The sequence below is a fragment of the Lepisma saccharinum genome, chromosome 5 (assembly GCF_977018435.1).
Source record: "Lepisma saccharinum chromosome 5, izLepSacc3.1, whole genome shotgun sequence".
Lineage (NCBI taxonomy): Eukaryota > Metazoa > Arthropoda > Insecta > Zygentoma > Lepismatidae > Lepisma > Lepisma saccharinum.
In genome coordinates this window covers 84,779,239-84,804,082 of record NC_139233.1, presented here as the reverse complement: position 1 = coordinate 84,804,082, position 24,844 = coordinate 84,779,239, and the positions used below count along the sequence as shown (strand labels likewise).

At 37.8% G+C, this 24,844-nt stretch overlaps 1 protein-coding gene across 1 annotated transcript in view; it reads right to left on the bottom strand.

Moving 5' to 3' along the window:
* The window catches only part of LOC145988126 (cilia- and flagella-associated protein 70-like), a 210,283-nt gene extending 186,126 nt beyond the window's left edge, over positions 1–24,157 (bottom strand). Inside the window, exon 1 of the mRNA XM_083122956.1 lies at positions 24,035–24,157. Within this exon, the coding sequence (XP_082979082.1) occupies positions 24,035–24,055 (21 nt within the window). The 5' untranslated portion in view covers positions 24,056–24,157. The remainder of the gene's footprint in view (positions 1–24,034) is intronic.
* Positions 24,158–24,844: the final 687 nt, after the last annotated feature.

Genomic DNA, 24,844 nt, shown 5'->3' with positions numbered 1-24,844 from the left:
TCATCAGATGAAGTTACTTCAGAGGGTTTCATGTTGATTGTGGAATGGACCGAGTTGTTATATTTATGTAGAAGTTCTGGAAGAATATTAATCCATTTATAATTACCTTGGAGGGTAAATTGTTTATACATAAGATTTTTTAGGGTTTTGTTGAATCTCTCTACAATTGAGGCCTTGAGGTCACTGTAACTCGAATAATGTTGTATTGACTGGCTTTTAATAAATTGTTGAAACACTGAATTATAAAATTCTTTGCCATTATCTGTTTGCAAATAGCGCGGTGATCTTCCACTCTGATTGATGATTGTCCTGATGGCTTCTGTAACACATTTTCCAGTCTTGGATTTGAGTGGCACAGCCCAGGCAAATTTTGAAAATGTGTCTATTACAGTGAGTAGATACTTGTAGCCCTTGTTGATTTTGTCTAAGTTTTTCAGCTGTCCACTTGCTATTTCAATCAAGTCGCTCTGCCATAAATCATCTATGCCCTTTGTGACTACTGGGAGTCTCTTAAAATTATGTCTGGCCTGTCTGTGTAATTCATCAACAATAATTTCTCTAGACATAATATGAAAACAAGAATATTGCAACTATGGGGTGTTCAGCAGCTGAGACTGCAGGATTTTCTAAATATAATTTGTCTCCTATTTGTATATGAAATTCCAGAGTGCCATCATCTTCAGTATAGGCTGTTTCTAATGTATTGGGATCTGTAAAATCCTCTAACTCTACACTGGTGATTTTTACTTTGTTGTCAGCATTTGTTATTGATAAGGTGGGGTAGTGGTGTGCCTGTGGTTGAAGCCAATATTTGATCTTGATTGGTCTCAGTGTGCCCCCAACAAAAAACTGGTAATAAAATTGTGCAGGGGACAGCATATATATTTTGCCACCTGGTGTAAATGGTGAATCATATTCTTTGTTGGGGATGCTGTACAATTCAAGAATTACTGTATGTTTTGGATTCTCGATTATGCCGGTTATTTCTTTTTCTGCTGTAAGCAATCTACTTGTTACAGATTCAAGGTGCTCATTGATGGTCCTAACAACATCATCATGGCCTGGCTTGATTTTTATGTCCACAACAAGTTTCTTGTATTGTTGCACAATCTCTTGAAGCTGGGTGGGAAAAACAGACAGAGCATTTGCTTGATTGGATTCCATGGTCCCTAGCTGTTGCTTGATATTAGCTACAATTTGCTGTAAATTTTCAACAACTGCCAATTTTGAATTTTGAGCAGTAAGATCATGGACCTGTCTTCTGATATCCTCAAACAGGGCATGCAGTTCATTAATATGTTGATTGGTTGGTAGAGTGGCCACTGTCTGAGTGAGATGTTTGATCTCTGCCTGGATATTCTTGATATCTTCTGATTTCAATATGCGATTCACTGCCCTCTTAATATTTTTAAGTTCCTGTGATGTGGGAAGATTTGATACTGTATTCTGCAAAGATTCAAGTGCCAATTTCACATTGTTTAATTCAGATGCATCAGCCACATTTTGCATAGCATTTTGGAGCAGGGCTATATCTGCCTGAGAGGGTGTTGATTGCTGTAAAATTTCAAGCTTTGTTTGGATATCATCGATCAAGTGATGAAAATGAGATAGCTCAGATTCAGTGTTGAGGTTTTCAAGCTTTGTGATCTGTTGCTGGACACTGACAAGGGTATCTACAATACCGGGCAGGCGGGATTCTTGTACATTTGTCAAATCACTTTGCACTGCTGCTATTGTACCCTCAAGATGGGTTATGGTACTTTGAATTTTTCCAAAATCTTCATATGTTTCAAGTTGCAGCTTGATGTTTGCAACACTCCGAGTTATTGCATTCAAAGCATCAGAAGATGGCAAATTGTTCATAAAATTTTCAAGTGTCTCAATTTTTTCTTTAACCTCGGCTATGGCATTGTTCAAGGGGTCCAGATTAGGTATTTGGAGTGATTGAATCTGTTCCTTTAGAGTGGAAATCACTAGATCAAAATCTTCCTGTGATTTTATGCTTTTGACAATTGTTTGGAGCTGTGTCTGGACATTATTTATTTGCTCTTCCAATTGCTGTTTCAATTGCTCAGAGTTGTTAGCCTGGGTCTTAAATTTGGCTTGAAGAGCTGCTACAGCTTCTTCTAAACTTTGAAAATTATCCAATGTTGCCAGGTCAGTATATTTTTGAAGCAGCACTTTGAGTTCAGAATCAATTTTAAGAAGAGGGTCCATGCATTGTGATTGTAAATTTGTAATTTCTAATTGAAGACTGACATTGAGTGTAGTTTGTAAAGCTTGTAAATCACTTCTTAATTTCTTGACTCTGACATCAAGCATCAGAATCTCATCACTGTGATCTTCATGTCTTGTATGGCCAAATATATCATTAGGAATTTTTGTTTTAGTGGTTATTTATTATAGAGTATCTGATTCTTAATTCTATAAAAAAGGGTATAAGCTTGTCATATGACCCAGGGACCTCAATATATAAGCAGTCACCAGCAGAAACAGTATAAACAGTGCCAGAAATCATGTTTGAGTGCTTAATTCTATAAATATTTCTCGCTATTGAAATCTTGACATCACCCTCAGGGGTTGTAATAAATTGCAATTGCCCACCTACAGGTAATTGGTAATGATTTAAATTATTGTTAAATATGTACAATATTTTGCCCGTTTCATCATCAACATCTGTAAGTATGCTGTTCAGATGAATAATTAACAAGCCACTCAGTTTAGATATCATATCAGAAGAGGGTTGTGGTGTTGGCAGCTCCATAATAGCCTGTTTTTTGAACCCAAATATGTTCATAGGCATGTTTATTTATTTCAAATCATGCTCTGTAATTGGGCATTGATTTCCATTTTTCAAATCACAATGACCCCATGGTAGAGTATGTATGCCACATGATAAAATGCATCTCTTATCATCATGTGGGTCCAGGGCCACTTTTCTTACAATATTGCTAGTCAATAAGTGATCCACACTCTGAATTCTAGATTCTGATGTTTTGATTAAATTCTGGGATTTGAGGCAATTTTCATAATCTTCAAATATAAGCTCTTTTTCAACAGTTACTTTGCCAATACCCTTGGCCTTTTTGGCAACAGCGCCACTACATGTTTCAAAAGTGTACATCTTGGCACTTAACCCAGCAAATTTCACAATAACATCACCAAGTGTCTCATCTTTTAACTTGCCAGGCACCTTTTTGTTGTGGTGTTTAATTATTGTATGTTCACTGGTATCAAAGTATTGAAACAATTCAGGCTGTGACATATCTTGATAAACATCTTCTGTTTTAATATCAAGAATAAAACTATCCGTGTCCATGTACATCAATTTTATATTATCACCATAAAAAGGTTTCAACACATCATAATACAATGTTAACATATGTAATTTGGCCAATTCCAATATCACAGCCCCTACATAAATAGGTTTATCAAACTTAATCTTTGTTTTCTTCATGTTGAAAAGTGCCATGTGCTCATCATAAATTCTTCTGTAATTGAAATTAGGCTTTGCAACCAATTTTTTGCTCAGGCTGGGGTCAGTAATTATTTTAACATCGGTATGTTTCCTGACATTTTCAATAGTTTTGCCATACACAGAATTAACCATCAATTTAAACAAGCCCTTATCAAATTGGCTCTTTGCAGATGTTCGAAGCTCTGTATTTGTATCAATGTATGGTTTCAACCATTCTGAGTGCCTGAACCTCAAAACTTTTCCAACTTTGGTCACTTGAACACCATGTTTCATCAGGAACTGGAGGTTTTTGTAATATATGACATAACCCTGTTTCGGCTCCAGAGTCATCATGAGCTTCTTCTGTTTAGAGCCAGGTGAGCACTGAACCTCGGGAATTGGGGGCAGATCAGAAAATTTATTGTGCAAATCATCAGGAATTGTCAGATCAACCCCTAAGAATAGGCCATAGTCGCTGTCATCAAAATCTTTAAGATCTTCAATATTGAAATTTTCAACCCACTCAAGCCCTGCATACGGCAGTTTATCCATCATAGCATAACCATACAGGCTGTTGGCATCCACATAAAGTATAAAATTTGATGGCAGGGCTGGATCATAATCAGGCATATATTTGTTGTTGGCTCTTGCATATCTCTGAGAACATTGCACCATCCCTCCTCTTATACATTTCTCCATAAACAGATACTTATCTTGATCGTGGATCAGATCCAAATGCATGTTAGTGTTCAAAAACGTTGCAGACCATGCTAGGCTCGGGGCACTGAAAAAATATATTGGATCCAGTCTATAATTTTGCATGGAAGATTTTCTGAATGCCTGCAATATATCAGCTAAGAGGGTGACATCAAGTTTCAAATATGCCATGTGATAATCACCAAATGTCTGGCAATTTAAATTGTTCCACATCAATTGGGCATGGTGATAATCTTCATCAGTGATTCCAGATCCTCTGATTTTGCTGTAAAACTCTTCTTGTGGTGGCAGAGAACACTCATCAAATTTAGAAAAATCTGTAACATAGTCATATGGATATACACCCTTCCGCCTAATTAATTTCAGGTCCTGATTTGGAAACAATGCACGTGTGATTTTGAATTGATCATCAGATAATTGAGTGGCCAGTGTAGCCAGGCTAGCAGATAAAATTCTGTAAGAATCAAGAAATCTTATGTGAATAGGAACACCATTAACTTTAATTATTTTGCTAATAGATATATATTTCTCATCATTTTCAGCTAAAATATTTAAATTCTGCTTGTCAAACCCCTCATATCTGACCAGATGATGGAAATCATAATTGGATGCTCCATGGCAAAATATGGGGACAAATTTTGGTCTCTGGATCTTAATATTACAGCTATTACACAGGGCCATTAAGAATTTACCATCTGTATGAGAATGGTGTTTCACCTTGATATTTGTATCTGAAAATTCAGAATCACATACCGGGCATTTTTCTGCATTGTTGAAATCTTCAATCTGTTTCTCTGTTAAAGGCAACATGGGTTTTGATTTTAATAAGATGTTAGATGCTATGTCACGGCACTCATTTTCTATTCTATGCGCAAATATTTTGATGGCATCTGGTCCCATGTATAAGTGTGGCTCACTAGCTACACCATCCCGTATAACTATATAACAAAAGCTGGAAGGTTCATGTAGCTGGTATGGTGTAATTGAAGATTCTTCAGGATCTGGATTGCAGAATGCAAGAGGTTTCAGATTTGATTCAAAATCACAGACAATATATGCTGGGTGTTCCGACAAGGCTTCAAACTTTTTGAATTTGCAATTTTCACTTGGATTGGGCATCACCATATGAACAGGTTTATGATTTTTACAGTATTTTAAATGCTCAATTAACTTATTTTTTGCAATTTCTGCACTCTCTTCACGAACCCCTTTTACCATTTTTTGACCATAAAATACAGTTAAGCATCTTCTGCACAACTTGAATATTGTATTGGATTTGTCTAGTTGTTTTCTGACTAAAGCTTCAAGATTATGTATCAGAGTGTAATGATATGTGCCATCCCCTTCAATTAAGAGCAGATCAATCGGAACAGCAGAATCATCATCAAATGTACTGATTCTGAGAGGTTCTATCGAGCAATTGCCAGTGGAACAAATAAATACATTAATAGATAATTGTTTGCCATTGATATTCCTGGCCTTTTTTTCAAATTTATCAATATTCTGAACAGACATTGGATATTCTAAACCCTCCATTGCATCATCAAATTTGTGTTCATGTTGTTTGTAATAAGTTATTCTCTCAGGATTTCTTGAAGCTGGAAACAAAGCAGCTAATATACACCACAAAAAGCATTTCTGGTCGGTATTTTTTATATTAACTACGGCTTGTTTGTTTTTAATATTGGCAGGTAATGGCAGATATGTAGAACCTTGTAATGGGCTGAATTCAGAAATGTTAACATATAACTTGTGTGGAGAGCCGCATAGGCTCCATCCAGACTCTTTTGCTGCAAATTCAGAGTGTTTAATATTCAATTGATTTATCAAGCTGCTTATTATTGTGTCTGAATTTGCGTTTGAATATACCGGTACAGTTTCTGTTATGTGGGGCTGTGTAAATTTTGTGCCATTTGGTTTCTTATATTGTGCAAACAATTTAAGGGACAGTTTATAAGAGCCATTTTGTGCATTTAGAATTGCCTGCAGATCAGAATTTATACTGTTCAAAAAATTCTTAATGTCACATCTTGGCTCTGATACAAACCGGTGATCTCTTAATTGGCCGTTAAAACTGCTATGGATGGGTGCATGGCGTGGCTGTTTTGCAGGTCCAGCATTAACAGGTGCTTCATGCTTTCTTTTCAGACCAGATGTAGATGGTTGTGAGGGCAATATTGATGACTGTGCAGAGCAAGTATCTTTATGTGTATATGTGAAGTATTGCATGCTATATTTTTTATGGCATTTGGGGCATATTTTTGTGGGAGTTCTGTATTTGTCTGGGTTACAAATCTTTTGGTGCTTAGCCCAATCGGGGCTGGATATATTCTTATTGCATTGATTACAATGTTTTTGATTCGGCATTTTTGTTGTTGTTTATTATATACAATTTCTTGGGGTTCAAATCAAAACTCTATGCTGGATAAAAAATATCAGTTGGGTTCAGCACTGTGCTGTGTGTATGTGTGTATGTGTGTATGTGTGTATACACTTAATATTTTTGGCTTTGGTATTTATATACAATTTCTTGGGGTTCAAATCAAAACTCTATGCTGGATAAAAAATATCAGTTGGGTTCAGCACTGTGCTGTGTGTATGTGTGTATGTGTGTATACACTTAATATTTTTGGCTTTGGTATTTATATACAATTTCTTGGGGTTCAAATCAAAACTCTATGCTGGATAAAAAATATCAGTTGGGTTCAGCACTGTGCTGTGTGTATGTGTGTATGTGTGTATACACTTAATATTTTTGGCTTTGGTATTTATATACAATTTCTTGGGGTTCAAATCAAAACTCTATGCTGGATAAAAAATATCAGTTGGGTTCAGCACTGTGCTTTGTGTGTGTGTATATATGTGTGTATGTGTATGTGTGTGTGTATGTGTGTGTGTGTATGTGTATGTGTGTGTGTGTGTGTGTATGTGTATGTGTGTATGTGTATGTGTGTGTGTGTTGATATTTTTGGTATTGGTATTTATATACAATTTCTTGGGGTTCAAATCAAAACTCTATGCTGGATAAAAAAAGCAGAAATAGGCCACAACTTGGCCACAAGTGGACCGGAAGTAGGCAAACCGGAAGTGGACCGGAAGTGGACCGGAAGTGGACCGGAAGTGTGCGTGGGTGGGTGTGGGTGGGTGTAGGTGTGTATAGGTGGGTGTGTATGGGTGTGGGTGGCCTAGTTTTAAGTGTGGCAAAAAAAAATATCAAGAGGGGCATATTTTTAACAAATTTATGGACAACAATCTCACAGAAGTGCCTTTTATAAGTATAGGCAAATCAATCTGAGGGGGGTCATACTTTCCGAGGGGCATTTTTTACAAAAATCTTGGATTAGACGGGGTTCCACACTTGAGCAAAAAGCTCATATGGGCATGTTGAGCCTGTTTTAAGTGTAGACAAATCTGCCAGAGGGGGGCTCATACTTTCCGAGAAATTCCCGAGGGCATTTTTACAAAAATCTTGGATTAGACAGGGTTCCACACTTGAGCAAAAAGCTCATATGCTCATGTTGAGCTTGTTTTAAGTATAGCCAAATCTGCTTGAGGGGGGTTCATACTTTCTACACTTGTAAGTGGTGCTGGTAATACAGTCAATCCCACTACTTGAGATCACAAACACTTCGAGGTGCTATCTTCTCGCGTTTACAGAAGTTTACCTTACCACCGCTCGGACAACAAATCCTACTTCAAACTGACAGATATCAACTGTCCACCAAATCAACAGATGAACCGACCGCTTCGATGTTTCTCCGAATTTTCAGAAAGTGGCCTTTCCCTCCTTGCAGGGCAGCTCATTAGCAGGAGGGTTGAGTGCATGTGAGAAGAACCGCTATGTCATTCATTCCCGTGCCGAAAAAGGGACAAGCAATAGAATTCTGTTCTTGGAATTTGAAACGCATGGGGATATCTTTTCTGAACCATAAAATAATTAACGCAGAAAGTTCTAGCCACCCGTAGCTAAATCTCCCTGTTTGTGTCGTCCTTTCGGTGCCCATGGAGCCTGTGCAGGGTCAGATGAAGAGAAAGTGCGGGTTTTGGGGGGATCCTGGATCTGGTGTGCAGCAGGAAGGAAAAGTCAATTTTCAATAGGTCTCAGACTTTCCTGACCGAGGCGGACCACAAAACCATTAACTGCATCCCTCCCAATCATCTGTTTGTGTTCAACAAGCAAGAAACAGGGAAATAAGAAAGAAATGCCTTGCTTGATTTCGTGCTACTGAAAATTGAAGAAGTGTTTCAAACTGCAAGCAAAATTTACTGAAGAATTATTTTGCAATATTTGTCATCAAAGTAAAATTTCCAGCAAATACAGAACAGTTTCCCGGGGCCACGTGGACGTTTGCCGGGGCCAGTGCCCCCGCGTGCCCCCCCTAACGACGTCCCTGGTTATTGAACATTCTCCATCTTGTCTCGATAATTATTTCTCCCAAATTATCATCACATTATTCAAGACGCCAAAAATCTAATTTTATCTAGTGTAAATTGAAAAATTTCCTGAGGGGGGGGGGGGCTCGAGCCACCTCATCCCCACCTTGGATACGTGCTATTAACAATAACAGGGGTATGAAACATGCTCCATCTTGCCTCGATAATTATTTCTCTCCTTACATTATTTTCACATTATTCAAGAATCCAAAAACCTAATTTTATCTAACATAAACTGAAATATTTCCTGGAGAGAGGGTCGAGCCCCTGTGCCCCATCTTGGATACGTGCTATTATCAATAACAGAGTTACGGAATATTCTCCGTCTTGCCTCGATAATTATTTCTCTCCTTAAATTATTGTCACATTATTTTATTTCACACCACAAGAAACCAAAAACCTCATTTTATCTAGTGTAAACTTAAAACTTTCGGAGGGCTCGAGCCCCCCAAGCCCCCCCTCTGGATACGTGCCTGTCACTACCCAAGATGCCACCACTCCCTTTAAATATATGATACCTTGTATTATGTGGGAAATTGTTCCTCTGGAAAAAAATACCTTGCTTGCCCCACAACACAACACGAACCTGGGTTTTGTGAGGACCTTCTCCTCTCATCTATGCTCTCTCATTCCTGTCTCTAATCAAACTCCCTTACTCCCGTCTTCTCCTTCGACCATTTGCCTTTCTACGTCAACACCCTTAGCACAACTTGCTCTCGAACCACTCTGCATTCCAGCTCATATAAAAGGTTAGTGTTTTTATTTTGGGATTTTTTCTCCTCCTCTCTTTTCACAGTCTCTCCCCCCTTTCCATTAACAAGGGTCCAAAATTTTGTTACTCGTAATGGTAAATCTCTGTTATATCGAAGACACATTAAAATCGGATATTTTGCATTTCGGATGGTTCGTGCTTACCAATTGTGTATTGCGGAACATAGTTGAAGGTGCCATTATGCTTTTTACACGAAAATAACTTCGATTTTCACATTACGAGTAATTCTTTTGGTTCCTTTCTTCCATTGCGGAACATGCAATATGGCGCACACAGCTGTGGATCATCACGCGTCGTGCTTGTGTTTTTTTTTATTTGGAGTGGGTATGCAATGTTTCCACCTTCTTAACCGAAAAATATCTACATTCGTGTTCATTATGTCATCAGTCACAAACCATTGATGGATAGCCCAAAAAACCATTCACGATAGCCCCACAAACCATTGATGGATAGCCCCAAAAACTATTCACGATAGCCACACGAACCATTGACGGATAGCCCTAAAAAACCATTCACGATAGCCCCACGAACCATTAGTAGTGCTATTGGGGCGCTTCAAAATAGTACTTAGTAGGTATCCTCTTTTTTTATCAATCGAATATCACTTTTTGACATACTTTGACAATTTTTTGTCGATGTTTTAGCGTTTAGCGATGTTTTAGTACAAATTTTCACCATACTCATTTTTTCCCCACTCGTACTTGGTAGGTATATCATGATGTTACGTGATACAACTTAACCTATCCTTTTTTTACGATTATTTAATTTTTTTATGATCCTAAGTGATATAACTTAACCTATCATTTTTTTTATTTAGGTACTGTTTGAACGTTATTATTTGAGGATCATATTTTGTAGGTATCCTCTTTTTTTATCAATCGAATATCACTTTTTGACATATTTTGACAATTTTTTGTCGATGTTATAGCGTTTAGCGATGTTTTAGTACAAATTTTCACCGCACTTATTTTTTTCCCCACTCGTACTTGGTAGGTATATCACGATCTTACGTGATACAACTTAACCTATCTTTTTTTTTACGATCCTAAGTGATATAACTTAACCTATCGTGGAACTCGCAAACACCCACTCTACAAAAATTCTACTATATGATCTTTCACTGGCTAAGCTAACCTACAAATAGGAATTGGCAGCACTGACTTATAAACCCACTGGGTCTTCTTGGCATGTTTTTTTCATGATGTGTTGCCAGGCTATTGGACATCTTGGCGTATACAATGTATATATTTTTGAGGGGGAGGGGTTATAGCTTTTTATGCTGTACGAATACTAAAAACTTGACAGTGACAACCAACAGAGTAGGTAAACCTACATCCAGGAACTGGCAACACTAGTTTCTGACAGTGAATTTGAAATAAAATATTAAACAAAATACATGAGTAAGCACTGTGATTACAAATAGTACCAGTGTTATGCCCCCAACTCCAACTGGGCAACTGGGGGAAATAATTGTACAACAATTTGTACCTAATTGTACAATACTTGTACCTAATTGAGAGAGCCTTCCCGCAACTTACTTCATGCACAATTTATATGATTTTACAACTGTGAAAAGAAAGCATATGTGTTCTGTATGCACACATTCATTCTTATTTTTCGAAGTTGAATGGAAGCATATGTTTTTACGCTCTCGTAATACTGACCTTGCCCCAGTGATTTTAAATTGCTTCCATCCGGTTTTTTTTTTCTGTGTTATTTCCGCATGCACGCAACATTCGCTTTCAATAGACAGAAGGAGTTTTAGTATAGCAGGCTCCGAGTTTTACAATTTATTAAATTAAACAATAATTTATGTAAGAATATACTTGTACTTACCGAACACAAAATAATAAAAAGCACATGTGAATCTTTGCGTGCGTTCATGTTATATGACGGCTGAGTAAAAAATAATGTTGACTCCCCGAAAGATAAAAGTTCCTGGTTCGACATCAGATGCATGCAAATTTTATGTTTTGCTCTCCAAAATCTTGATTTTTATGTTTGTGCTATTTGTCATACAGCAGAGGAGAAGAGGGGAGAGGGCAGGGGAGGGGGTACTATTAGCGCCATCTATTAGCAAACAATAGAAATAAAAAGTAGCGTCAAACTTTTTCAACACCCAAAAATTTTAAACGTCCTCGCGTAGTAATACGATCTAGCTGAAGATGTTTGAAGGAGTACTCTTAGTCGACGAAGCTAATTGCTAGGGCCCATATATTGCTAAAATGTTCTTTGATTTGCATATTTCTCATACCGCCATATGTTGTTCTAGTTGACTTCTTCCAAAAAAATGCTAATTAGCGAGAGTTAATTAAGCAAGGCAAGTAAAAGAAGCAAATAGGACAATATGTGGTGGCGTGGAAATATGTAAAAATTCGATTCAGAGGTGGATCGAATTAAAATTGGGGGATATTTTGCATTTTTTCCCTATAATGTACAAAACATTTACCGTACATAATTTTTTCTATTTACAACAGTATAAAATAAGAGGAATGTGCGACAATATCCATATTAATTAGGAAGGTGTGTTGTATGCTAGGTTAGCTAATTGTGTCTTCTACAACTTCACTCTATAGAGGAAAAATGGAAAAAGAGAGCTCTACAAAAACTAACGCTCTTAACAATATTGTACGCCCCGTGAAAATTATATATAAATAAGGCATAAGCGCATTATCTACTTTCATGTCAGATTTTCCCGACCTGTGAGCTGTAGTGTTTAGACGACAAGCGGCTCGCTCAAATATAATACCGTTGACAATATTGAATGCCCCGTGAAAATTATATATAAATAAGGCATAAGCGCATTATCTGCTTTCATGTCAGATTTTCCCGACCTGTGAGCTGTAGTGTTTAGGCGACAGGCGGCTCGCTCAAATATAATACCGTTGACAATATTGTACGCCCCGTGAAAATTATATATAAATAAGGCATAAGCGCATTATCTACTTTCATGTCAGATTTTCCCGACCTGTGAGCTGTAGTGTTTAGACGACAAGCGGCTCGCTCAAATATAATACCGTTGACAATATTGAACGCCCCGTGAAAATTATATATAAATAAGGCATAAGCGTATTATCTGCTTTCATGTCAGATTTTCCCGACCTGTGAGCTGTAGTGTTTAGACGACAAGCGGCTCGCTCAAATATAATACCGTTGACAATATTGAATGCCCCGTGAAAATTATATATAAATAAGGCATAAGCGCATTATCTGCTTTCATGTCAGATTTTCCCGACCTGTGAGCTGTAGTGTTTAGGCGACAGGCGGCTCGCTCAAATATAATACCGTTGACAATATTGTACGCCCCGTGAAAATTATATATAAATAAGGCATAAGCGCATTATCTACTTTCATGTCAGATTTTCCCGACCTGTGAGCTGTAGTGTTTAGGTGACAAGCGGCTCGCTCAAATATAATACCGTTGACAATATTGAACGCCCCGTGAAAATTATATATAAATAAGGCATAAGCGTATTATCTGCTTTCATGTCAGATTTTCCCGACCTGTGAGCTGTAGTGTTTAGGCGACAGGCGGCTCGCTCAAATATAATACCGTTGACAATATTGTACGCCCCGTGAAAATTATATATAAATAAGGCATAAGCGTATTATCTACTTTCATGTTAGATTTTCCCGACCTGTGAGCTGTAGTGTTTAGACGACAAGCGGCTCGCTCAAATATAATACCGTTGACAATATTGTACGCCCCGTGAAAATTATATATAAATAAGGCATAAGCGTATTATCTACTTTCATGTCAGATTTTCCCGACCTGTGAGCTGTAGTGTTTAGGCGACAAGCGACGCACTCAAATATAATACCGTTGACAATATTGTACGCCCCGTGAAAATTATATATAAATAAGGCATAAGTGTATTATCTGCTTTCATGTCAGATTTTACCGACCTGTGAGCTGTAGTGTTTAGACGACAAGCGGCTCGCTCAAATATAATACCGTTGACAATATTGAACGCCCCGTGAAAATTACATATAAATAAGGCATAAACGTATTATCTGCTTTGATGTCAGATTTTCCCGACCTGTGAGCTGTAGTGTTTAGGTGACAAGCGACGCGCTCAAATATAATACCGTTGACAATATTGAACGCCCCGTGAAAATTACATATAAATAAGGCATAAGCGTATTATCTACTTTTATGTTAGATTTTCCCGACCTGTGAGCTGTAGTGTTTAGACGACAAGCGGTTCGCTCAAATATAATACCGTTGACAATATTGTACGCCCCGTGAAAATTATATATAAATAAGGCATAAGCGTATTATCTACTTTCATGTCAGATTTTCCCGACCTGTGAGCTGTAGTGTTTAGGCGACAAGCGACGCACTCAAATATAATACCGTTGACAATATTGTACGCCCCGTGAAAATTATATATAAATAAGGCATAAGTGTATTATCTGCTTTCATGTCAGATTTTCCCGACCTGTGAGCTGTAGTGTTTAGGCGACAAGCGGCTCGCTCAAATATAATACCGTTGACAATATTGTACGCCCCGTGAAAATTCCATATAAAATAACATACCTGAAAATTATATTCACAGTAGATTCATTTTTTGAGTTTTGTAATTACCCCAAGAAATTCTATATAAAATAACATACCTGAAAATTGTATTTACAGTAGATTGAATTCTTGAGTTTTTGTATTCGCACACAAGAAATTCTATATAAATAACATACCTGAAATTCTATTTACAGTAGATTGAATTTTTGAGTTTTGTAATCACTCCAAGAAATTCTATATAAAATAACATACCTGAAAATTGTGTCGCTATATACTAGACTTTTTGATTTCTGTGATTTTGGAGAAAGCAATGGCATCCACCACCAGTTTCAATCGTAAAAATGATAAAACTGAATGTGTTACTTGTGGGAAGCTAATCTCAAGGAACAATTTATCGGTACACAGGGCAAGATGTAGCGAAACAGGTTCGAGAATTAATCGTTCGTTACCTTCTAAGCCCTGTGCTCGATGCGGAAAGATGATCAGCATTACAAATTTAAGTAAACATCTCAAAATTTGCAAACCATCGACCGAACAAGGAACATCGAAAAGGAAAATTGATAATTCAGAAACGGAAGCTTCCACTTCCAAGCAAATTAAATTATCTAATGAACGCAAACCAATTAGATCTGCATTTAACGACCAACTCCAGGATTTTTCAATTAAGTCAGAACCAGGTCGTGACATCCTTAGTTTCTTGGATGAAACGAAAACATCTGTACTAAATATTTTAAAAGATAAACTTGAAAACAACTCTATAAAAGTATACGTTGTTCTGTTTTCTGAATACAAGAAAGTTGATGGCACAACAAGTATTTTTTATCATCGTACAAAAAACCAGACTCTTTATTTGGCGGACGTCGAAAATTTGGACAACTTCTATTATAAAGTTTCCAACGAGCTGGTTAAGAAACATGACGATTTCGAGGCTAAAGGGTCGGGATGGTCTCTATGTGGAAGTCCTCACATGTTAACTGTTTACGTGAATCAATTCTCGCCTCTTCGCGCCTCCAGCTACGTTCCTCTTCCACCGAACATTCAACACAAGAGGGCTGTGTTAAATATACAGAACAGCGATAACAAGTGTTTTCTCTGGTGTGTGTTGGCTGCACTGCATCCTGTTCATTGCAAAAATAATCCACAGTGGGTTGGACATTACAAACAATACGAGACCGACTTTCAAAGTGTAATGTCTGACATCGAATACCCGGTGACATTGTCGGATATAACAAAGTTCGAAAATTGTACAGGAAAACGCATCGCTATTAATGTGTATTCCTTCACGTCAGATAAATATCTCGTGCACCCTGTCAGGATAAGCGATATCGACGATGACGATGCCTGTGTAATAAATCTCCTTCTAATTTCAAACGAGGATGTTCATCACTACACGCTAATTCGTTCACTATCACGTTTGGTCAGAAGTCAATCAACCAAGCATAAACATTGCATCGAAGTTTGCCCGAGATGCCTAACCACGTTCGACGATCGTGACCGACGTGATCATCAAAATCTTCATAGTCGTCAAATTGCTATCGAGAAACTTGCTGAACATAAAATTTATTGCGGCGACAACAGACCGGCTAGAATGTTGATGCCCGAAACGAACGAAGTCGAAGAATTCAAAATGCACAAGGCATTGTTGGAACATCCCGCAATCATCGTCGCAGATTTCGAGTCTTTCCTGAAACCACTCTCCTACTGCGAACCGGATCCTGAAATTTCCTCCACAACGCCGTACCAGCTTCATCAACCTAATAGTTTCGGCTATGTTGTTGTGCGACGTGATAAAATAAATGAAGCATATATATACCGCGGGCCAAATGTAATCGAACACTTCCTGGAAAAAATGGTGGAGGAGGTTGAGGTAATTGGTAGCGTACTGCTTACATCAAAACCGATGGCACCTTTAACTGAAAATGAACTTCAAAATTACAATTCCACTGAGGTGTGTCCGGTATGTGATCAAAGTTTCACTGATGAGAACAAAAAAATATTCCACCACGATCATTTCAGCGGAAACTACATAGGTGGAATTTGCAACACGTGCAATCTTAAAATCCAAAAACCTAAATTCATCCCCATATTCTTTCACAACGGAAGCGGATATGATTTTCACCACCTGGTGAGACATCTTGGCTACGATCCGAAACGTATAGGTGTCTTGGCCGAGAATGAAGAACGCTACATTAGTCTCAGCAAGCAAGTGTCGATTCCGGGAACGAAAAATACAATCGAGATGCGCTTCCTGGATTCGTATAGATTTCTCTCTGCAAGTCTGGATGCTTTAGCGAACAAACTCACCGACGATCAATTTAAAATAACTAGAGCTAGTTTTCCCAACGTAGACGTAGAACTCGTTAGACGTAAAGGGATTTATCCTTACGAATATGTCAGTGATGGTTCTAAATTTAACGACGACGCTCCACGTGTTGTAGCGTTTGACGCCGCTCCCTGTTTTGACCTGGTTCCAAATCGGTTTGATGAGATTCCTGTACTTCTCGCCGCTGCTCGATTTCACCCTATTCTGCGAGGCGTCGTTGTTCTGGTACAAGGCATCCGTCATGATCAGAATTTCCTTGTAACTTTGGTCGGTGTAATCTTTCGGCTGCTTTTTGGCGACGAGTTCCCACAGTCCCACCGTACCCGGATACCTGTTCCAACTATCCTTGTCGCCTAAATTGACTTTAATGTCGTTGCCTTCGAAGGTCACCTTCGATTTCCCAATCTTCCACACCACACCGCCGCCTTCGCTGGTTTCCATGCTGGGATACAATCCCGTGCTCAGGTAGTCTCGTGCCAAAGGCCCCAACTCGATTTTATCCGAAGACGTGCTGCCTATGGCTCGACGTCGTGCCGGTGCATCCTTCAGTTCGAATGCTCGAAATGGGTGTGGGTACGGCGTAACTTTTAGCTGCGAGCGGTACGAGTTCATTAATCAAATTTTTATTTTGTTCCGTGACACTTTTAATTTCTTTACCTAGACTGCTGATCCTGACGTTTCTTCTCTTCGTAGAATCCGCGATTCTCGGATTTCCAACCTTTGAAGCGTTTCGCGAGGTAATCGCGAAGCTTGAGATTTTCGTCCTCGATTTTTCGTTTCGTCATGACGTTATTTATATACGTCGTTTCTCACAACGTTGCAACGTTTAGAAAGTCGTTGATTTTGTTTCTGTATTTTCCGTCGTTGGGTTTCCTCGTCATGTCGATCGTCGCGAATCCGAAATCGTCACCGTTCCAGCAAGTAGAGCAGCAGCGTTCCGAAAATTGATTGTAGTTCATGTCTCCACCTACGTAGTCATCGTACGCGTGCTTGAGGTTGGTATGATCTTGACGAAACAAACATATGAAATTAGCGTTGTCGCGTAGTAACTGTTTTGGAATTTTGGAAAACGTTTGAGCTAGGTAGAAGCAATCCATTCCTTTGTGACGACCTTGCGTGAAAAAGTTGCGAATTTCATTTTGATTTTCCAGGATGGCGTCGTCGAACACAACGACTGAATTTTCACGACAATCGTCGAGTGGTTTTATTTCCGAGGGGGGAACGTTGCAATGTCCAGACCATCGTACAGTTTCATCAGTTGCTGGTATTTGGATTGCTCCAAACTTTTCGAGAACACGTACAGGCGCCTGTTCTCAAAAAGTGACAAGTTATCTTTTCAGATGCATTTACCTGGCTACCAGTACTGCGGACCGGGTACCAAACTCGAGAAAAAATTGGAGAGAGGGGGCAAGGGTGTGAATCCGTTGGACGCCGCATGCAAAAATCACGACATCGCTTACAACACCACGCAGACGGATCTGGATGCACGTCACGAAGCAGACAGAAAGTTAGAGCACGCAGCTTTCGAAAAGTTCGTGAGCAGAGACGCATCGCTGGGTGAACAGGTCGCCGCACTGGGTAGAGTCCAGCGCAGATAATTCTGCCGTGCGATGCGCGAAACAACTAAAGAAGCAGTGTTGGTAATGGAGCAGATAGAAAAATCGCTGCAGTGCGCCGATGCACAGCTGTTACGTACAACAATAAAATTAGAGAATTCAGGTCTATCTAACGTTGAGTTTTAAACGTCATGCATTATACCAGGACTAGGATTAATATGTACTAACAAGTAACTTTGTATGTAGCTACATACATATGGACTAAAAATTCGCAAAATATGAACTAACACATAAGTAAAATTACCAAAAATGCTGCAAAGAAGACTTCTTCATACGATTCCTTATTTGAGTGATTTCAAACAAAATAAAAAAATATATATATTATTTTTCATTGCATTAATGGCACTGGTGGCGTTCTAACTTTTCACTTCCAAAACCCGTATACACTGGTATGGAACTGCAACGGCAGATAATAACATGCCAACGTGTTAAACCGCTACAATTGCACCATAACACTCCTCCTGAAGCAGTATTATTATTTCCTCTCTGAGATCGGCGACAGTCGGTTGCCTTTGTTGTACATTTACAAAAAATGCCGGCTTCCACAACAATAACAAGTACATATACTGCCACTAGACGATAAGCTGCGCGGCTTTTTCTTTTGTTATGAACCAGGGCCGGCACTAGTCATTTTGCCTCCCTGGGAGGTAGCGGCAGATGCCGCTCTATTTCGACCCCCCCCCGGTCATTACGCAGCAACAGAAAATTGAAAATCAATATATTCCTAACTAAAACATCAAAATATAAAATAAATAATAAGACTTCTTATGCTATTTCAATACTATTCAGCGCAAAAAAATATCTCGCTCGATCACAGTTTTCAATAGGCTTATCACCCATCAAAACATGGCAATTTTAACACAGAAAACAATATGTATCGCATTAAGCAGCAAAAATAACAGCCTCCTCTATGCAATTTCTACAAGAACACGTGCCGGAGCCAGAGTTGAAATAATGTTGGAGCTACATAATTTATTTATTTTGAATAATTCCAAAATTATGAAATATGAACAATTTGTTGCTGCTGTTCGCTGCTCTCTTGCCAAAATGCTTTATTGGGATGCTAACACCATGACTGGCTTCCTCCTTCATGAACTCGTGCACGTTGCTTAAAATTTCCCGAGCTTGGCTATGCAAGGTTTTTGATTTCAACTTCGACAGAACTGGAGGCATTATGGAATTTAACGTTCATTAGCAAACACACACTTTTACATACACACACGCAATACACGCACACAACGTCAAACCGGTCAAATACTTAGTATAAAATAAAAATATGGTGCTTCCAATCCAACAAAACTCACCGCCACTTTACCTGCCTTTTCCCCTTCCATGACAGAAATAGTGCTTCATTATTACAGTTGGCAACACTAGTTACTAGCTAGCCAATGAACATGCACTGCATAAAAGAAGCAAGCACTACGCCGTGCTATATTGCCACATTAGCGTCCCTACCGAACGGTGGGGTATCATATTTGAGCAGGTCGCTTGTCACCTAAACACTACAGCTCACAGGTTGGGAAAATCTGACATGAAAGCAGATAATACGCTTATGCCTTATTTATATATAATTTTCACGGGCATACAATATTTATCAACAATATCATATTTGAACAGATCGCTTATCACCTAAACACTACAACTCACAAGTTGGCAAAATCTAACATGAAAGCAAATAATACGCTTAAATCTTATTTATATATATAATTTTCACGGACGTACAATATTGTCAACAATATCATATTTGAGCAGGTCGCTTATCACCTAAACACTACCGCTTACAAATTGGTAAAATCTGACATGAAAGCAGATAATACGCTTAAATCTTATTTATATGTAATTTTCACAGGCGTACAATATTGTCAACAATATCATATTTGAACAAGTCGCTTATCACCTAAACACTACAACTCACAGGTTGGGAAAATCTAACATGAAAGCAAATAATACGCTTAAATCTTATTTATATGTAATTTTCACAGGCGTACAATATTATCAACAATATCATATTTGAGCAGATCGCTTATCACCTAAACACTACAGCTCACAAGTTGGGAAAATCTGACATGAAAGCAGATAATACGCTTAAATCTTATTTATATATATAATTTTCACGGGCGTACAATATTGTTAAGAGCGTCAATTTCCGTAGAGCTCTCTTTTTCCATCTTCCCTCTATAAATCGTATTAAAAATGTAAACATAAACATTGGTGAGGTCTTACCCGGTCCTCCCGTAACTTCCGGTTTAAGTCAATCCCTATTATTGCCAGTGCAAATTCACCGGCATACGAAGTAAGAAATGGGCGCTTATTTTAATCAATTGTGCGACGATAATCAAGAAAGGCATTTGTTAAAATTCTACTATGAAGAAATGGACGTCTAGAATCCATCGAATGATCAACTGCAGAACAGATTATTAAAATATGACTTATCTTTGTAGCCGCCAATTCTATAACACACTACGTACATACAAATATATCATGTACGACGAACATTTATACAGTATATTAAATTATTTTATAAATAGAAAAGTAAGGGAAAGATAATTCTATAAAACTAATGATACTATTATATGATATAAAATATGCTTAAGTGAATCTTTGCCAACAAATCTGCAGCTGTAATGACACATAACAAATGCTAGTAAATATATATGCTTTCAACGTCTCCTTTCTGCATAAGGGATTTAGGAAAAATCTATGATATGGCATGCCACTTTCACCCGCACGAATTTACTTCAAGCAACAAGAGAGTTTTCAGACTGAAGCAACAAGTGATATCAGAATTTCGCACAGAAGCATTCGATCTAAAGCAAACAATTCATCAGTCACATTTGCACAAATAACAGGCCGGGGCAACACAATGTAAGGTATTGATAAAACGGTCTAGTCCGAGCAACAAGCGACACCTGCAATTTGTCGTTCGGAAGGTGTTGTTTATTTTTTAATGTTGGTTTCCAAGAGAGACGTATCGCAGCAGTCTGAAAGCTTCCTTTCGAACCAATTCACCACGAGAAAATGCACTTGTCGCTTGGACTGGACTGTTGTTTTCTCAGTACAATACATCGTGTCGCCTCGCTCTGTTGTACTCGTATGCAAGATGAATTGTTTCATTTAGAGTAAAAAGGCTGTTGCTTGTCGCTTCGGTGTGTAATCGAAGCACGACAAGCTGCACGTGTCGCTCAGATTCCCAATGGCATGTATTGTGCCGCCTAAGACTTGATTTACCATGAGTGGTAAATGCTTATTTATAGACTAAATGGGCCTGTGTCGCTTCGGTTTGAAGCCTCACTAAAAGGCATGCTTTTCACCACAACACAATACGCAGATAAACGATCAACATGCTTGTAACAAAATGCAAATCGCAAATATTCTTTCCCGGGTACCAATCCTTTCTCGTTTTGCTTGTATCAACAGGTTTCGTCTGTCTACGTCCTTCGGAAACCTACGAAGTGATACTTGATTCAATAAATTTGTTCCCAATCAAACTGTACAACCATATGCTACGCAGCTGACACCCTATTTCCTTGTAAAAGAATCTCCACTTTGCCCTTTCATATTAACATCCATAATATTGTAAGCATAACCGGATGTTCGAGGGGGGGGGCAGACGAGTGCGCATGCTCCGCAGTAGCTCCGCCTTTAACACCGTCTATACAATAAAGCTGTAGAAGACACAATTAGCTAACCTAGCATAGAACATACTTTCCTAATTAATATAGATATTGTCACACATTCCTCTTATTTTATACTGTTGTAAATGGAAAAGATTATGTACGGTAAATGTTTTGTACATTATAGGGAAAAAATGCAAAATATCCCCCAATTTTAATTCGAATTTTATCGAATTTTTACATATTCTCACGCCACCACATATTGTCCTATTTGCTTCTTTTACTTGCCTTGCTTAATTAACTCTCGCTAATTAGCATTTTTTTTGGAAGAAGTCAACTAGAACAACATATGGCGATATGAGAAATATGCAAATCAAAGAACATTTTAGCAATATATGGGCCCTAGCAATTAGCTTCGTCGACTAAGAGTACTCCTTCAAACATCTTCAGCTAGATCGTATTACTACGCGAGGACGTTTAAAATTTTTGGGTGTTGAAAAAGTTTGACGCTACTTTTTATTTCTATTGTTTGCTAATAGATGGCGCTAATAGTACCCCCTCTCCTCCCCTCTCCCCTCTTCTCCTCTGCTGTATGGCAAATAGCACAAACATAGAAATCAAGATTTTGGAGAGCAAAACATAAAATTTGCATGCATCTGATGTCGAACCAGGAACTTTTATCTTTCGGGGAGTCAACATTATTTTTTACTCAGTCGTCATATAACATGAACGCACGCAAAGATTCACATGTGCTTTTATTATTTTGTGTTCGGTAAGTACAAGTATATTCTTACATAAATTATTGTTTAATTTAATAAATTGTAAAACTCGGAGCCTGCTAAACTAACACTCCTTCTGTATTTCATTAAACTATTGAAAGCGAATGTTGCGTGCATGCGGAAATAACACAGAAAAAAAAACCGGATGGAAGCAATTTAAAATCACTGGGGCAAGGTCAGTATTACGAGAGCGTAAAAAACACGTGCTTCCATTCAACTTCGAAAAATAAGAATGAATGTGTAATAACACTGGTATTATTTGTAATCACAGTGCTTACTCATGTATTTTGTTTAATATTTTATTTCAAATTCACTGTCAGAAACTAGTGTTGTTAGTTTCTGCATGTAGGTTTATTTACTCTGTTGGTTGTCACTGTCAAGTTTTTAGTATTCGTACAGCATAAAAAGCTATAACCCCCCTCTCAAAATATATACACTGTATACGCCAAGATGCGCAATAGCCTGGCAACACATCATGAAAAAACATGCCAAGAAGACCCAGTGGGTTTATAAGTCAGTGCTGCCAATTCCTATTTGTAGGTTAGTTTAGTCAGTGAAAGATCATATAGTAGAATTTTTGTAGAGTGGGTGTTTGCGAGTTCCACGACGCGCTGCCTGCCGATACTCTATGCAGCGTCATCCTAATTGCAGAGAAGTCCTTCGTCCACGACGTGAAGAACGAGAGGGTGACGGAACAGTTTTAAATTCATAAAAAATTGCCACATACTAAAAATCAACATCCAACACATTTTAGGTTATATAAAATTTGTGAAAACCTTATAATACTGAAATATTAAAACAAACAGAGTCCCCCCTGTAGGTTAGTTCGGTGCATAAATAAAAAAAATGATAGGTTAAGTTATATCACTTAGGATCGTAAGAAAATTAAAAAATCGTAAAAAAAAAAGATAGGTTAAGTTGTATCACGTAAGATCGTGATATACCTACCAAGTACGAGTAGGGAAAAAAAATGAGTGCAGTGAAAATTTGTACTAAAACATCGCTAAACGCTATAACATCGACAAAAAATTGTCAAAGTATGTCAAAAACTTATATTCGATTGATAATCGTAAAAAAAGGATAGGTTAAGTTGTATCACGTAACATCATGATATACCTACCAAGTACGAGTGGGGGAAAAATGAGTATAGTGAAAATTTGTACTAAAACATCGCTAAACGCTAAAACATCGACAAAAAATTGTCAAAGTATGTTAAAAAGTGATATTCAATTGGTAAAAAAAGACCATACCTACTAAGTACTATTTTGAAGCGCCCCAATAGCACTACTACCATTGAAGGATAGCCCCAAAAACCATTCACGATAGCCCCAAAAACCATACACGATAGCCCCACGAACCATTCACGATAGCCCCAAAAACCATTCACGATAGCCTCACGGACCATTTCCGGCAAGGTTAGGTTAGGTTGGGTTACGTTAAAAAACATAGTTTAAAAAAGCGTTTTCTTGTAAAGAAAAAGGCACGTTTGGAAACACTGGCAAGACAGCGTGACTTTCGACATTCGCGCCATCTGCAGGTACATAATGGAAACAACAGCGTAATGTTGTCGCTTTGCACAAAATGCAAGTTTATTATATCAAAAGTGCTTATTTCTTGTTGTGCAGCAACAGAAAATACCTCCACGAACTTTCAAAATGCTACAGAAACTCATTTCCGTAAGTAGTTTCTTCTGTAAAAATGAAGAAATGTGTTTGCCGTATAACAGACATTTACCGGTAATAATATTTCTAAGTATTCTACTAATAAAATTAACGTTGAAAATTAATAAGCTCATGTATTTACCAAAATTGTCCTCGGCAGCATCCTATCCTTTCTCGATGTTTTAGTTTATAAAGAATAAATATGAGTATTGATTATTTTCTTTCTTCATGTGAACACAGCTTTGAGATATGTGCTCATTCACAATAGCCTTAAATTATATATCATAAATGCCCAAGGTGAAAAATAAAGGTATGGTCATTCATGTTTGACATTATGCTGAGATAAGTTCACTCAATGGCATTTAGGTAAAATAATTTTCATTCATGTATGATTTTGAAAACAAAAATAAGAAATTACCCAAAATTTTCTTTTTTTAGAATCCCATATTTTCACAATTATGAGCTTTCGTGTTAACATGCATTTCCACTTTCAACTGAAGTAACTTTCAAACATCTTCAACTTCTTTTTTATTTTTTAATTTGGCCCAAGTTCTAGAATTTGAAGAAAAGAGTAGTATATTAATATTATAATAATAATAATAATAACTAATAATACAACTCACTTATTATTTACTTGTAATCAAAGGCGAACACAGAACTAAGTGCATGAGGTTCCACGTTCAATATAGCATTATATATCTTAAATGATATGTGATAATTTAGATGTCATATGTGTATGGGGAAGGTAAAGAAATTAATAAATTAATTCTACCTTTTGAGTATTTTAGAGTCAGTGGCGCAGGAAATGGAAGTTCAGAAGTACAGTCACGCATAGGTGTAACTCTGAGTTTATCTTCGGGGGCAGGGGGTCAAGTTCATCAAGTTAACCCCCCCCCCCTTGAGCTAGTGAAATATTATGAAAAATGCTGTGGAAAAAATTAAATGGCCAATT